At 38.4% G+C, this 17,644-nt stretch overlaps 1 protein-coding gene across 1 annotated transcript in view; it reads right to left on the reverse strand.

Annotated features, from left to right (window-relative positions):
• Positions 1 to 14,501: 14,501 nt before the first annotated feature.
• Positions 14,502 to 17,644, reverse strand: part of TRPM3 (transient receptor potential cation channel subfamily M member 3) — a 79,155-nt gene continuing 76,012 nt past the window's right edge. The window contains exons 19-20 of the mRNA XM_032213837.1: positions 16,323 to 16,425; positions 14,502 to 14,973 (exon numbers count right to left, since the gene is read on the reverse strand). Of these exons, the coding sequence (XP_032069728.1) occupies positions 14,502 to 14,973; positions 16,323 to 16,425 (575 nt within the window). The remainder of the gene's footprint in view (positions 14,974 to 16,322; positions 16,426 to 17,644) is intronic.

Raw genomic sequence — 17,644 nt, forward strand, 5'->3', positions numbered from 1 at the left:
TCTGTATCATTGCTTTGTAGACAGCCATTTACAAGGGAACTTTATTTGCTTGTGCATTAGTGCCAAGTTGTGGTGTTTTGCTTTTTGCTTGGCTTCTAATGGCCAGGAGCTATATTGTTGGGTTTGAAGTCATAGTAGTGAAACAATGTTTTGTTACATAATGGGTAGGAATCGGACGTTTGGCCCCTCCCCTAAGAGTTTGACATTTTCCTTCATTCTTCAGTCTTAAAAAAAATTAATGTTGTGGCCCGCCAGCGGCCAGTGAAGCTGGCAGCAGCGTCGAACAGTGAGGAGGTTGGGGAGGAGCATGGGCCCGTCTTGGAGGCTGGGGAAGGCTTGGACAAGGGCTCTGTGTCAGAGGCAGAGATGGGGCCAAGGCCGTCTGGCAGTGATCAGTTGCCTATGGAGCTAGAGCCTGTTCCCAGTATGCGCATGCGCAGAGCTGCCAGAAGAAAAAACAACTCAGAAATCAGGGAAGACGTTGGAGTAAAGTCACAGGTGGAAGGTGATTGGCCCCTCCCACAAGAAATAAAAGGAGTGAAAGGGGAGTGGGCTTTTGCAGGGAACAATTTGTTCGTTTGGCCATTAGATTCGTTTCAGGAGTGTGAAGATCTGTCTGTGACTCTCAGAGACTTGTGCCCAGTCTTTTCTTGCACAGCACCTCATTTGGAAAATATTTATATGGCAGCTTTCCAAGATAGATAAGGTCTGTAGTCATAAATATTCCTTTGAAAGAATGTTTGCCAGGCCTTCCTGAATGTAAATGAGAGGAATTCACATTCCTTTAATAAAAGGGATCGTGCTTTTGGGGGAAGCCTAGGTCAGAACAATTAAGCTATTTTTTGGTTATATGGTGTCACCTTCTTCAACACTATGGGAAATTACATAACTGGGTTTCATCTACACTGGGTCACAAGGTCCCAAAGCAGAATTGGGGGTGGGTGGATGGGCAACAGGCAGTCTTAGACCCAGAGGTGACAGATTGCTTTTGTTGTGTAGAGGCACAGACTGAGTTATGACTTGGATGCTTCTAATTTATTTGGATGAATGAAACCCAAGGAATGAAGAATGAACATTTGATTGTAGCCAAGCAGTCCCATGGCTAGCTCTTACCTGAATGGGGTAGTTTGTTCAGAAACTTTCTTTGCTGTGGAAAAATAGGAAAAAATCAGCAGCATATCATTACCATCAAGGAATTATTATTATTATTATTATTAGTAGTAGTAATAGTAATACTTTTCCCCTGAGGAATTGGATGTCTCAGAAACATGAACAAGTTAGCTTTTTTCAAATGGGCTGTTCTGGTGAGTCCATGTTGATACTCCAAGGGCTGCAGATTGGTTCCAGCCTGCCTGGACCAAAGGACTGGATCTCTAGAGATCAGCAGCAGCAACTTGGGCTGAGGCCTACTTGATAAACTGTAAGTGAAAAGTTGTGGCAGTCTAGATGGCAGAGACATCTTTAGTTCAAGGAATTGATAAAGGAAATAATTTAGTATTTAGTATTAGAGACCTAAAGGGGACGTGGTGGCTCAGTGGCTAAGACTTGTTGATTGAAAGGTTGGCAGTTCGGCAGTTCAAATCCCTAGTGCTGTGTAACAGAGTGAGTTCCCATTACTTGTCCCAGCTTCTGCCAACCTAGCAGTTCAAAAGCATGTAAAACAGTAATGGTCTTCTCTTATCTTCGCTACCGGTTCGGAACTGGAAGTTTGCACAAGGTACTTCTCTGCATACACAGAGTGTCCGTGATGACATCTGGGCAGGTGGGAGGAGCCTCCCACCGCTACCGCTACCGGCAGAATACCATCTCTGATGTAAAAATGCAAGTAGAAAAAATAGGAACCACCTTTGGTGGGAAGGTAACAGCGTCCTGTGCACCTTTGGCATTTAGTCATACCGGTCGCATGACCAGAGACATCTTCAGATAGCACTGGCTCTTCGGCTTTGAAACCGAGATGAGCACTACCCTGTAGAGTCGGGAACAACTAGCACATATGTGCGAGGGGAACCTTTACCTTTAACTTTATTAGAGACCTGCTAGGGTAGTTGAAAACAAGCTCCTGGAAAGCAGCAACCTCTTTGGCTGAAAGGAATATGGAAAAATGAATGAGAATGCAAAAATACTGCAATCGAACACTCAGCCTATTTCTTCCAATATTTACTTTTTATTGAAAGGTATTGTTGATTCTATTTTTAAAGCATCTGCATGGAGAAACAGTCATATAAATGTGAAAGACTGTTCATTGATATCTCCGTCTGTGTAGGATACGTTCAGGGAAATTAAAAGATGCTCTCCCACTTGAGTGTTGGGAAAGAATTACCCAAGCTCGTTTTAAGTAAAAGTGGGTGTGGGTGTATATGCGTGCATGTGTCAGATAACCTTCTATTTGGAAGAAAGTCAGGTCAACTGCTGCTGAGTTTCACAGAGGAAATACTGACACCCTGTGGTCAGAGTTCAATAACACACAGGGACAGAAAAAAGATTGAAGAAGAGGAATCCAAGCAAAGTAAACTGTATTTCTGCTTGCAGACAGATCTAAGGAGGCAATCTATAACGCCAAGAGGGGGCCCTGAACTCTAAGATTTTTCTGCATTCCTTCTGGATTCAGTCTCAGGGTCTTCTAAGTGGTCTTTTTAAAAAAAACATGGGGGAAACTTTTGAAAGACATGATTGGGTTGAAATCATATCCTGCTTTTAATTTAAATTAAATGTAAAGGAAATCAAACACAGTTTTTTAAAATCTCAGCACATGATTAATTAATTAATCCATTTATGAGCATGCTCCCCAGTAGGAACATTGAAAGTGGTACCTTTGACCTTAAAAACAACAACAATGCTGCACATCCTGACTAGGATGATTTCTAATAAGCAGCATTTTCCAACATTAAACTATATTGAGGCAGGATAAGAAGCTTGATGTCCCGTTTGGATGATTCCTCCCATGATACCCACCGTTCATATCTGCTGGCTCATGGTAAATTGTGACCTAACCTATTTGGAAGGTTGACCAAGAGTTACCTAACCTGTGCCCGAATTCTTAAATGGCATTGGGAGTTGGGTGGCAAACAAGTTTATGTTGCCCAAAGTCACCTTGGACAGAAAGATGGGTAGCATATAAATAATCAATTGTTGTGTTAGAACCATTGCAAATTACTTTTACAGCGCTTCTAACTTTTGTGTTTTCCTAACTTACACAAAGTTTTCAAGCAATCCTTGGAATCAGTTTTCTGTGGTGGCCCTGGATGATGCCTAGCTGAATCCTGATACATGTAGTGTTTTATTAAGATTAGAGAGACGTTGGAGAGCTTCCGATGTCCCAAAATGTCATATATTGAAGAATTTATTAAGATTGGTGGTTTGGAGTGCACCAGGGGTGGGTTTCAAAAATTTCAGCAATGGGTTCTCTGCTTGGTTGCTGGCTGGGCGTGGCCATGGTGGGCGTGGCCTAGTTGGCCTCCTGCACTACAGCAGGAAGGGCAGCAGCTGTTTTTGCCTTCCCCAGGTTCTGGCGGCTTTTCTTGAGCCACTGGGAAGGCAAAAACTGCCTCCCCCGAGCTTCGGAGGATGAAAATGAGCCTGTTTCTGGCCTTCCGTAACTTCTGGGAGGCCCGTTTCCCCCCCCCTCCGCTAGACTCCACGCAGACCCTGCACTTACCTTACATCCAAAATGGGCTGCATGGAGACTCCTGGGAGGGGAGAGATTGGAGGGGCCAGCCAGGGGTGGGATTTGGAGGTTGTCTGAACCGGCCATAAGGTTAACTATAGTTCTCCCAAACCAGGATGAACCCATAGCAGCTCACCCCTGGAATGTACTGTTCTGAAATACATTCAAGCAGAGCCATGTTACTTTGATTTGAGACCAGCACCTTCATCTGAAGAAGGTAACTCTGGGTTGCCCAGATTTGCCGATATGACTATTTTCATTTGGAAATGATAACATCAATCCTCAATCAATAACATTACTTATATTGACTGTGGGCAGAAAAGGCTACTGTTTTCGATAAGTATAACAGATTTTTTTTTTACATGAAAACCAAGAAAATTTATTCTTGGTCTTTTTTCACAAATCATAATTCTGGAGTCCAGTGCTTTTGTTCTGTAAATAAGAAAAGAGAATAAACTATCGCACTGAATACATTACATTGGGATTGATTGTTATTTAGACTCAGACAATTGAACAAACATTCTTTTCACTATATTGCTATTTCTTCTGACAATGAACGAATACACTTAACAATAACACTGTGTGTTGTTGATGAGAATCTGACTACTGTCTCAAATGTATAGCATCGTAGTGCTGCAATTTCTCTCTGGTATCGTATAAGCTGGATAATTTGGCCATTCAGCCTAGGCCTCCAAACATGCTTGGTGTGTTGCTTCTCTTCTTATTGTTGTGTTGTATTTTGGTTTGAACTTTGGAAACAGGCCAATGTGCCTTCTATTTTTTTTAAACCAACTTTTTAGATTGAGCACTTTCTAAACGTATATCACTTTCACAGTAACTCAGAACTTTTAACTAAATGCATTTCAATATTGTGCAGAAGGGATGATCGTTGACACTATTGCTTTCCCCCCATTAAATTGCCATTTATATATCTCAACTGAGTAAGTCATTTGTGGCATTGGTATATATGGCAGATTTGGTTTAGCCTTCCTGTTCTTAAATTACATTTCTAGCTTCCACTAAATAGAGCAAAGCAATGTGTAAAGATGTCAATCTGCCCCTTGCTTGTATTTATTTAACTGACTCATATGATTGGCCCTTTAAAAAAACTCTCTCTAGCATGAGAATTTTTATAGTGATTGCTTCTTTGTTGGAGTTGATAATCTCTGTATTTCTTTGCTGCCATCTGTTGGTAACCTAGTTTTTTACAGTTAGATCTGGCAGCCTTTTCTGTGGTTTTTGAACCATTCAGTCTTCGATGTCCTTTTTCTAAGAAAAGATGGCAAGATATTCTTTATTTGTTTATTTGGATAGATTTGTGAGCTGACTGTTGTCCATAGGATAATTTTCTTTGTCTGCAATTGAACACACACTGTGAAGTTGAATTATATGCAGTGAGAAAAGCACAGCCTTCATAGTCATATTATTCATATTATAGGTAGTAATTTCCCAGGATTAAATGCAAGCAAAGTCTGATATCACACTCTCACTTAACAATTTCAATTTTTTAAGCATCCTATTAGGGCAAGCATTAACTTTTATATCAAAGCTCAAAACTGCTCTGTGAATAAAATTGAAGCAATCGTTTTTGGGAAAGCTGAAAAGATGCCAGTAACAGCACAGTGTAAATGTAGAGCATGTATATTTGTGGAATAGGTTAGACACAGCAATTAGCTGAGTATTGGATTAACAAAGATGGAATGACCATAAACAGAAGTACCAAGAAACTGAAGAAATATTTTCGACTACATCCATTTTTATTGCAAAACATTTGTTACAGAAATTTCAAAAGTTCTACTGCAGCAACTGTCAAGTTCTTCTTTTTATTATAATCTAATATACAGCCTAAAAGTGCATTGTGAATCCAGTAGAACTTTAAAAGGACAATTTCTTTAGATATATTTTCCTGTTAAACATTTTTTCCCTAGGAAATGATTTGAAATTACATTTTAGTTGTTTTTCTTTAAATGAGTGTAATAGAGCTGAAAATAAAAAAAAATCTTGCTAATACATCTTCTTTAACTTTTAGGGTAAATTGAAAAACCCTTTCAATTAGCAGAAAAACTTGCTTCATTCAAGATAGTTGTAGATGTCAAAGACATATCCCTTTATTACCTCATAATCATTCTCTCTCTCACACACATATCCCACTCTTTTACTATTATTGTTTATATTTAAAATAAAATAAAATGTATTCCTTTTCAAGTAGTTTCTATCCCTTGTACCAGGGGTGGGCTCCTGCCAGTTCTAACCTCTTCTATAGAAGAGGGTCCATAAATCTACAGTGCCACTTAGAACCGGTTCCAGCTCCCTCCCCCTGCCCATCCTCAAGATGAAGAGCGAGAGGAGGAATTCTGGAAGTTGAAGTCCACAAGTCTTAAAGCTGTCATGTTTGAACACCCCTGGCAGGTTTTTTTCTAAAGGGTTAGGGGTAACTTGACAGCTTTAAGACTTGCAGACTTAAATGCCAGAGTTTCTGAGCAAACATTTTGGTTGCTAAGCAAGAGCGTTGTTAAGTATGTTTCACCACATTTTGCAAGTTGGCCACGCCTACCCAGTCACATTACTGCCAAGCCACTTCCACTCAGTCACATGGCTGTCAAGCCACTCCCACCCAGTCACATGGCCAACAAGCCACTCCCACAAAGCAGGCCACACCTACAGAAGAGGTTCTAAAAATTTTTGAAACCCACCACTGCCTTGTACCAATATGTAGATTGTAATCTAGGCATGCTTACTTGGCAGTGAGTATCACTCAGCTCCAAAAGCTCTTCGTTTTTGAGTACAGGTAGTCCTCGATTTACAACAGTTCATTTAGTGACCATTTGAAGTTAGAGCGGCAGTGAAAAAAATGACTTATGACTGCTTTTCACACTAGTGACCATTGCAGCATAGTCAGGGTCACACGATCAAATTGCAGTCGTATTTATGATGGTTACAATGTCCCGGGGTCATGTGATTCCCTTTTGTAACCTTCCGTCAAGGAAAGTCAAATGGGGAAGCCAGATTCATTTAACAACCGTATTACTAACTTAACAACTGCAGTGATCACTTAACAACTGTAGCAGGAAAGGTTGCAAAATGGGGCAAAACTCACTTAACAAATGTCTCAGCAACAGAAACGTTCAGCTCATTGTGGTCGTAAGTCGAGGACTACCGGTAGAAATATGTGGGAGATGCACTGGTAAAAGAATAAGAATTTTTTCCAACGTGATACCCCAAAGGTAAGAATATGAACTTAATAGATTGATTTAATTAATAATTTAACAGAAAATTAATAGCTCTGGGATATTCAGGTCCAAGATAGTCAAATATAGCAGATAAGTGTTTCTCAATCCTATAGTAGATTAAAGATGGGTGGAGCTGAACTCCCAGAATTCTCCATTCAACACTCTGGGGAATTCTGGGAGCCCAAAACCAACATCTTAAAGTTGTTGTGGTTGAGAAATACTATAATGCATTATCCCATTGGTTACCTGTGCTAATTTGCAACGGAGTCTATGCTTATTCTCTGAGAAATCCTGAGTGGAATTTTCACCCATGTAGGTGCAGGATGGATTGAAACCTCAAACTGCCTTGTTGTTAGCCAAGGCAACACAAAGGAAGTTCAAATCCAGAAGGAATTTGTAGCTCTACTGATGCACATCTATAGAACTGTCCATGGAACTGTAGATCAAGGCATTAAAGACAATGACCTGCTTCAGGTTCACAGCTTAAAGAAATGTTGGGCAGCTCCTCCGAGCAGCCTTCCCTCTTTACAGTTTGGACTGGAAGCAATTAAGGAAATAACAACAAGGAAAGTCTGATTATTAGCACTTGCTAGAAAGAAGGCTAAGAGTCCCACAAGATCCTGCAAGTTTCCCTACAGGTTGAAGTACCTGTATGTGGGCAATTTATGGAAGCAACGGTCTTTTTCTATGCAGAGGGTTGGAAGCGTGCCCTTTTTTTGTGAAAGCACAGCAGTCTGCATTTTTGTTTTCATAATATCATGAAAAGTAACTCTCACATTGGACAGAGATTGATTTTCAGAATGCTAGTAAGATAAAGCTAGGACCCAAACACATTTAGAAACAAATCATTTGGTATACTAATTCCTAAGGCAGAGGTCTGTGACGGGATAAGTTAGTACTCACTACACAACATATTGTCTTGTGCATGCCTCACCTGAAATGTAGGATGTGGATTGCTCCTGCACCCCCCTGGGAGCAAAAGTGCACCCCCTGCACCCCATTTGGGCCTTCCTGCAGCCTCATGGGAGCAAAAATGGGCTGTGGGGGCTGTGCCACAGCCCCGTGCCCCATTTTGAGCCTTCCTGCACTTACCTGGGAGCCAAAACGGGGTCCTGGAAGAGGCAAGGCAGGAAGGGTTGGGCCAGACAGCAATTTATCAACTGGTGAGCCTGAACTGGCTGAATCCCACCACTGGGTTAGTTTCTAATAAAAGTTTTATCCATTTTTCCTTCCGTCGCACTGCTAAACTACTATTTAAAGAGAAGTTCTAGAATTTATCTTCAGTCCAACTTCTTCTGGAAAATATTCCATCTCCTAACATTTAGTGAGGTCTCCCAAAAACAGCTGATTTGAGGACCCTCCTCCTTGGCATCATTTTAAACATTTCATTGGCAGCCAATTCCTTTTTTGCAATCTTATTCTAAGTTGGTTTTTATGTGATGCATATATTTTAGGACTGGTCAGTAAAGCTCTGTGCAATACAATTCTCATTTGGCAACGTAAGCACTGCTTTACAAAGTGGCACATATTTCATTTCTACATCTATCATAATCTAAAATATTCATTTGCCTCTTGTCCTGCAGCTTTTGTGTCCAAAGCCACCTAAACCCTGAGAACCTACTTTATATGCAAACATTTATCTTCCTCAAAACTTAAAAGTTATATGAAAGATTCATATCAATGATTTTCAGTTATGGATTTATGGGTTTTATTTTATTACTGGCAATTGTTACAATTTCAATAAATTTGCTGCTTGTTGCTACTTGATAACAGGCATATGCTAAAACAAACAATGAAGTACCTTGTTTCCAAAATATATAATTATTTCAATCATAAATGCTGTAGGTTTAAGACCCTACTGTTCTATAAGTCATTTTATATAATACTAAAGTGCTATTAAAATCAGTTTCATAAAAATGAACATATTGGGAGAGAATGTAAAAGTCCAAAATTGTTATTTCATTTTAACTCGATTCATTGTTACAGGCAGGCAATATTGAAATGTTGAACCCCATAATAGTCCAAAGGAATTAATGGAACAATGCATGCATTTTCATAGGCACAAAATAAGACTGTAATTTAAGGAAGAAGAAATTATTTCAATCATTATCACGTTATTATTGTGAAAGAATTATGTGCTATAATTCACTACCTAGGACAGGTGATATATCCAACTATAGAACAGCGTCACTTGAACCGGAAATAACAGAATGGATCACTAGAAGAAAGTATTTTAAAAATACTGTACACTGCTTCCTCAATTGCACAGCATATGTAAACAAACAGCTAACTCAACAGAGTTTTAAATATTACTTGAAAGAGGTTGTTCTTTTTGCCTTTTGCATAACTCCCTAGGTTTATTCTTTCACATTCTCATAATGCACGTATCACAGCTATTGGTGGCTCATTAGGGATATATGCCAGCTCAAAGGTTAGCCTTCTCTAACCTAGCACCCTTCAGATGTTTTGGGATTCTAACCCTCAGGAATCCCAGTCAGAAAGTCCCAACGCATCTGGAAGATTCAGGCTAGAAAAGCTATGCCAGAATTGATAGTGGAGCTCGGCCGATAAATAAATAAACGGAAGCCTAACAGCAACGACGACAGACTCTGATTCCTTGGCCAATAACTGCTAATACTTGGAAAGCTAGGTAGCAGACCTATATTGTTCAGTGAACTTTCTTTCCTATTATCGAACATAGTACTGTATTGCTGTATATATGACTTTATACTGCAGGGGTGGAAAGACTTTGACTTCAGGGCCTCATGTAGTAGTTGTTTTTTTTTGTACATGATTGCTACAAACTGACAGCAGAGTTTCAGGTAGGAAACATACATAAACTGTTGTGCGAGGCCTAAATTAAGGACAACACAATAGAAAACATTTTAAAAAGTAATGAAGGGAAATCCCAAAATGCCACTCCCTAAACCCAGATCTGGCCCTGTATATGTTGTGGCTTTCAAAGCCCACCTGTCCCATGTTAAAAGTGGCCTTTGACTCACTAAAGGTTGCCCTCCCTGATATAGTGCTAGATCCAAAAGTTAATCTAATATCCCATTATGTAAAAAATAACATTGGAATATTCTGGTGTCTCTTGTTCAGTTTGTAAATGTAGCCCTCTTGTTATTCTGAATTCTTGATTAGCATTTATCCAGATATTATTATGATGGTATAAAAGTAACTACACTATGTTGAATTGAATTCATCTTGAAATTTTGTCTTTCCTTTTCCATTGCTGTGCAATTAGTAATTTTAGATAACATTTCAGATTATGAATTAAAAGTTTGCATGGTTTGATGTTTTTACTTTAGAGGCTAATACAGCATACCATACAGGATTCTAAAAACAGATATCCAGAGCACATTCTGAAACACAGGAAGTATTCAAGTGAGTATCAAAAGAGCCATCATGGTTTTAGAGAAAATGGGAACATTCACATCACTAGTTTCAGTGTTCATTTATCTTGTTATAAATACAATCTTTTAAAAAAAATGAAAATAAGGGTACATCTGTTTCCACACTCTAGAAAAGTTGCTTATTTTAGCAGGAAAATGCTTCATTTGCTTACTTATTCTTGAGTTAGCAGCATCAACTATGCAGAAATGAGCATTTTAGTGTTCAATTATTGCTGTTTGATAGCTTATGGAAATAATTCCATAATAATTTTTCCTGTAGAGCGCAACCTCTAGTTTACTAATGCTGTATTCTAAGTTCCATACAGCATCTCAATTTATGAATATCTTAACAGAAAATATATTCTGAACTATTAACTGATCCTGTATATACTTTTTCAATGCAGAAGATAAGAGGGTAAATGACATAATATCCACGATCAGTCCTGGTGATTAAAATGGAATGCTAAAGTATGCTTTATAAATTATACAAAGAGTACATTTTTTATCATATGTATAAACTGTAAGTTCAATGAGATATGATTTTAAAATAGGTATACTTCCTAAGAATTATTCTCTGTAATTCCAATGATTCTGTGGATTCCTGCCTTCTGTTCCTGTGGGCAAGGAATATTTTATCCCAAAGATGCTTTTTTCCAAGCGGCAACTGCCTTTTGGGAAAAGCACCTTTGGGATAACCAGGACCTGGATGACCAAGAATCTCCATAGACATTAAGGAATATTTAAATAGTAAAAAAAACCATAGTACTAAACAATGTTTCTTTTTCTGTGATTTTTAACAGCAAAACACCCATGGTAATTTATGAAAAATGCACATTCAAATACACTTTTCTTAACAAAAGCCACAATATATGCCTTTGCATTTGTTTACAAGTCTGCAAGTATTTCAAAATAGGTTCCATTCCCAGGAAGCATGTAGATTGTGCTTTGGTAGAAACGGCTATTTTTTTTGCGTTAAAAAAGTATAAATGCTGGCACTCCTGCCAGAATTTGGCTTTTGTCACACTAGGGATACTAGGAGTTCTGCTTGTCAATTTGTTATCAAGCTAGGACCCATACATTATCATTACCGTAGGTCAAGACATTGTCATTGAAGGCAAACAGTAAAATTCAAAGGATGATTTGAATTGTTTTTATAAATCCACTTAGGAGTTCTTTCACACAGTCAGCGCAAATGAAATTGAATAATTCAGTAGTTTAAGAGAATAACGTTGATCTAGTCTGGGCTTATGTCCAAAGCAGAAATAAGCAAGAATGATAATACATTTTGACTTATTTAAAATAGGCCTATTTCATCTGAGGTCATTGAAATATTGTTTGAATGAATTACTTTTAGAGACCCTATTCAAAATTATACAAGATTATTTCATATCTTGCAAAATCTGGAATGATTGTGGTAGTATGAAAAAGGCATTAGTAGTAAAAGTAAAAAGAAACCCTTCTTAGACACCATTTTGTGCATGGATCTGAAATCCCATATGAGCTAGGAAACATGTTTGAAAAAGAATGGCTAATGACTAAAACATCTACTTGCACACCATATTTCTTTGTTGTAGAAAAGTTTTATCTAACACACCACACAAGCTCTAATAAAAATGTGCATTGTGCAATTATTTACAACAATTTAATTAAAGTTGGGCCTTAGAATAATAGCTGAGATAATGAAGATGGAGAATAGCATGAAAGTCACTTGAGTGGGGCAATGTGCATTACATTTTATAACTAAAATCAATGCACAGCTGCTTTCAATAAGATCTGTGGCTGTATTTTGCCCCCAGCTGCTGTCAGATAAATTAGGACTTTGGAAACTCTCAGAGTTCTGTGTTTATTGTGGTACCTTCCAAAGTTCTGGAGAACATCCACATTCCTTGATCCCTGCCAAACTTTTTGGGATTAACAGGAGCCGTGACTCAAAACAAAGGAGAGTATCCTTGCTCTATCCTGTTTTGGAAGACTGCTTTCACACATAGATTTATTCTGAATGCTTAAAATTGAAAAAAGGAATTTAGACAGCCAACTCAAATTAATTCTTAAAATGTTTTCTAAAATATCACTGATGTGAGTGTGATACATAAATTGAAACTCCATAACTATGCCATCTGCCTATTATCCTCTAGGAGCCATGCTTAATTCTTGCACCCAAGAGGGTTATTGCAAACTTATTGAGGAGTAGACCTGAGGACAATGAAACTTCCGCATTCCACTCTTACATGGTATAAAATCTCTTCCCTTTGCCCTTCTAGACAATGGAAGCATACTTAAAAGAATGGCTTTTGAAACAATCCGAAGTCTTAATTTCACTTACGCTAACTAACCTCTCAATCCTTTAATATTTTCAGATAATATCATCATTCAATACCTCCAGAAATAAATGGTAGAACAATTAGAAGAGCAATGAAATGCAAATATGTCCAATGAAATCCAAACACTTGGGGGGGGGGGGGAAGATAGAAATGTTGTACAGAACAGTAAGAATACAATGTTGCCTCTGGACTGTTTTCATCCTCTCGTGTAACATTTTAAGGAGGCTCCATGGACTTCTTTCTAAACTAATAGATGTAATTACAAAAATAAGTATTTACTATTCCACTTAATTACAATCTTCCTGAGCTTGGTCAGCTGTGCGAAAAAGCCTGTTTAATACAGGAACCACATGATAATGTATTACATAAATTTCCCCCTTTCCTTCATGCTGCTATATAAAAGGCATCTTTTTACTTCCCTTCTTGAAAAATAACATTTGTGGCACTACAAGTTGTCAGTACAAAAAAAGTGTGAACCATGAGAGTGAAAAGTGGGAATTGATAGGTTTGTCTTCTATAATGCAATTCAAAGATACTGCTTCCTAAATTATCACAAATGTACTGATGTAAACAACAGAATCATAATTAAAACATCCACTTTAGATGCATGTTATTTTTTCTTTAAAAAAAAAACTATTTCTATTTGGAAAGGCAGATTTCTTAAACTATTTACCCATTTATGCACGATGTCATAAAGCTTTTTTAAAAAAATAATGTCTTTAAAATCTTCCCTCCCACCCATCCCACCCCTTATTAAGTGCAAATGCCATCTGGGTCAAGAGGCAGAATCTCGGTGGCTGGCACTGAGATTAAAGAGGGCTAATTCGACTGGTGGTAGAAGCCAGCTTTTTGCTGACGCATCATAATCTGAGGTTACTTCATTCTGCTCAAGAGAAGGACCAAAGAGCAGATGTCATCTCTAGCAATATTTGCTCTCAAAGCTCCGGAATGCATCTGTTCTAGAGAGTCTTCTCATTGACAAGGTGTCTCCTGTACTTTCTGGCTTGGATGACTTGCTCCTCTGAAATGTATTTCGAAGGCTGGCCGCATTGCGTTGCCTATCAAGTTTGTCACTGATGGAGTAGCTTTTCCGTGTGTGCACGTAGAGTAAGTTGGATTCATCTGCAGAATAACTATTGGCCCGCTCTATTTTAGGAAGCAGAATATTGTTAGACAAGGTCCTAGATGTATTGCTATCTTGAGGTGACAAGGAAACTGCTTTTTTGTCTTTGGCTTCAGTGTCCTCATTGTCAGAACTTGGGTGACTTAGTTCGGCTTCTCTCTCTGGATGGCAGCATCCCAAGTCATCCATCTTATCTCCATGGGTCCCAGGAAAGCTTGACCTTTCTGCAATGGTTTGAGGAGCACTGACACACCTTGTATCAATGCAGTCGGTAATGCTAGTGTACTCTGCTGTTTTGACCGGTACTCCGAGACTGCTGAAATAACTCCGGGAAGGAGAGAACATAAAACTTTGAGATTTTACTATAGGTGCCTCTTCTAAAATAAAGGGGCTTGTAGCCAGGTATCGACTACTTTTAGAACGCTCTAAGGTATGATATAGAGGGGGATCCAATTCCCAGGGGTTTTGGCTGTCTGTGATTTGGGAATAATCTGAAGAAAGCACCCTTGTTTCCAGTGAAGAAGGCTCTTCATACTCAATACTTCTGCCTGAGATTCTATCACCAGAGGTACCACTGACATAAGCACTACTCGAGAGAACACTGGAAGTTATCTGAGCTTGAAGAGTGGGGTCTCCGGTCCCAAGGATGTTCATTGAACTGTCCAGGGGCTCTATTCCCGACTGCAGCTCGTCCATGGCAGACACATATATCAATGCAAGAGGAAGGCCTCCGAGAATCTGGAGCAATAGACAAAGTGCTTACAGGCACTAATGAAACTTTTGGTTCTTTGAGACTGAGTGAGAGCTAGTGGCACGATGAAGGCTCAGAGACCTTTCTTTCAAAATACTTTCAAATTTCTCAAGCCCACCCTTCTCCTTCATATTCATCGCATAGAAGGAGTGACTTCGCAGTCGAGGTGTTAACGTTGGAGAGGTGGGGGATATTGATTCTTCTCCCGTGGGATCAATACTCTCTTGAAGTTTGTACGTGTTTCCTTCCTGGCTGTTGAAGCTACTTTGCCTCACAATGTAAGCTGCATCAGTACAGTCAGAAGATGTTCGAGACCGTATCTTACTGGTCTCTCCTCTGTCCACGCCAGAGATTTTGTCCAGTGCTGTGGCCATTCGCCCAATCATATCTTCCAGCTGAGCAAGCCGTATATCTACAGTCTGAAGCGAGGCCTTCATGCAATGCTCTCGTTCGTTCACTTCCTCTAATCGCATTGCCATATTCTCTACTCTGCAGGAAGAAGAGAGGGAAAAAAATGTTTTGATAACATTCAGTAGGGCAAGCAGGTTAGCTTAGTTATTTCTAAACCAGTTTACTTAATCAGGAAAACTGATAATAATGTAAATATGCTATTAATACTGATATGCACACTAAAAAAATCCTCTTTTAAAAAATAAACAATTAAAATAGGTTACTGGGTAACTGGAACGATAAATCCATTTACTGCTTGTCCCCTCAATGATTTTATCAACACATATTTAAACAAGAATTTGCATTTTGCTCCTGATTAAAGTTGTGAGATTCATTGATGTCCTTTTTTAAAAAATAATCTACACATCTTAAAATACAGGCTTTTAGAGCTGTTCTATATAAATTTTATAGATTTAAAATGTGTAAACATGAGATTTACAGATCTACTGTATGTTATGCAGGCTCACATGCACAAAGACAAAAATATTGATTTGTGGTATAGAAATATTTCCATTCTATGGGTTTTATGTGGCGAACTCCTTAGTAATTACAAACCTATAGAAAGTAGTAACTGATTTATCAAACCACTAAAATTGCACAGCTATACAGATTTTGAAAACTGCCAGGAAGTTGGAAAGTGCCTAATTCTTGTCAAATGAATATATGGCAACAAGTGATCCCTGAAGAAATAAATTTAGGGTGTCATGATATCCTCAACCCTCAGTTATATTATTTATAAAAGCAGACTTCACACAACCCAATGTTCTACCCAAAAAATGAGTCTGAGATTCAGGGTGATTTCCAATTCACCAAGAAGAAGAAAGAGAAAAAAAAGTGGGATATGCATAGGAAATACCTGACCTGGATAAGATCAAAGGCCCAATCAGATGAGATCTCTCCCCTACCCTGCCCCCGCCAGGATTCTGCCATGCATATGGGGAGGAGATTTGGGTGTCACTTGCACTGGAGTCAGAAACAGCCCTTTCCTCCATGTATTTCATGCTTTGTTCTCACCTTCCCCAATTTGATAATAGGATAAAGAAAGACTTGACACATAGCAACTAAACCTATATTTTTGTATTCTAGGTATGTTTTAGACTTTATGTTCTACTGATGATTAAGATCTCTATTTTAGCCAGACTTAACCAAGTAATCTAACCAAGGATTTTTACTTGGAAATATGCTTAATTTTGTGGAAGGGTTTTCTGTATAAACACCACTTTTATGACATTCCAAAATAGTTTTACCATCTTTTGATTACTATTAGTTTTGCAGCCAATAAATATTGTGAAACTTTTAAACCCACTTTTTTTTTTTTAAAACAACAAAATGAAAATTCTATGATTCACTACTTTTCACAACATTGTTCAAACACAACAAATGCGCACCTTTCTCTCTGAAGAATTAATCTATCCTTCTCTCTGAAATATTCTTCTATGCACTGTTCTTCAAAATCATGAACCTTCTTCAGTTCATCTGTTATAAAAAGTTCTATAGGAGACATACAAGGCAATAAACAACAGTCAATAACTAATTAGTTGTAAGTATAGAGCACTGCCTATTTTAATTTTTTTACAACTGAAATCCTCACTATATGTAACTTCATATGTAGACCATTTTGATGTGTCTCAGATTTGTAGCTCTACTTCTGCTCTCCCAAATTTGTACCCTAACTCCCACCTGCCAGGCATTTTTCAATTTATGTCAGACTTATCTAGATACCCCAGCTGTGGTATTTGACTCCATTATTTCTTCTTCTTTGACCCTCTACAATCTCGGACACGGCATTGATAGAGATAGGAAAATGTCTAAATTGTCCTAGCACTAAGGACATTGGGAGCAGTACGTCTCTGTAGGTACTGGCAGGGCTTCTGATTGCTAGTAGACAAGCAAAGTAACTGCAATGGAGTTACTGGTATTCATTGCTCTTCATCTTTGCAGAGCCCAATTTGTATGATGTTTTTTCCATTATAAGAATTAGTTCTATATGTTTGAATTCATCTTCACGTCCAACTATTCTGTGAGATAAGATGGGCTGATAGACAATGACTGGCCCAAAGTCACCCAGAATCAACCCTACAGGGTAGTCCAGAGTAAGAAATCAATGTCATGTAAGTCAGAACTACCTTTATGTAACACTAACAAAATCTTGCAATGTGCTCCCCCTTGTGTAAACTAGTGAGTAGTTTCTCTGAGACATTTTTCTCAAGTTAGTTTATTGGCCTAGGCTCGAGGCCCACTTATCTGACTGGAGTCTTGATATCAGCTCTTTCTTTTGTCTGTTAAGGCCATTCCCTATTCCCTCTATACCCACGAAACTTCCACAGCTGAGCATGGACCTAACCTGATTTACCTATATCTAGCCCAATTCCTTAGCCACTGTACTAGTGTTGGCATTAATGTTGAAACAGTAATATACAATGAAGTAAAACATAATAAAGAAAGAAATAAACAGATAAGATAAAGATACAATGTCTGAGAATTTTTTAAAAGAGTATTTTCATCAAATTAGAAAACATGTGCGAAAATAGAAATGATTGTGCATAATGACAAAGGACAGAAAACAAAAACAAAACAAAACCTGAAGGCAGGCCAAATTAGGAAAATAAGAAATTTCAAAGTCTGAGCATGAGCCTAAAGAAAATCACCTCTTTTGTAATATCTAGAGACCAGTTAGATGCTCATGCCAAGGAAATATTATTGATTCTGT

This window comes from Thamnophis elegans, chromosome 3, assembly GCF_009769535.1.
Source record: "Thamnophis elegans isolate rThaEle1 chromosome 3, rThaEle1.pri, whole genome shotgun sequence".
Lineage (NCBI taxonomy): Eukaryota > Metazoa > Chordata > Lepidosauria > Squamata > Colubridae > Thamnophis > Thamnophis elegans.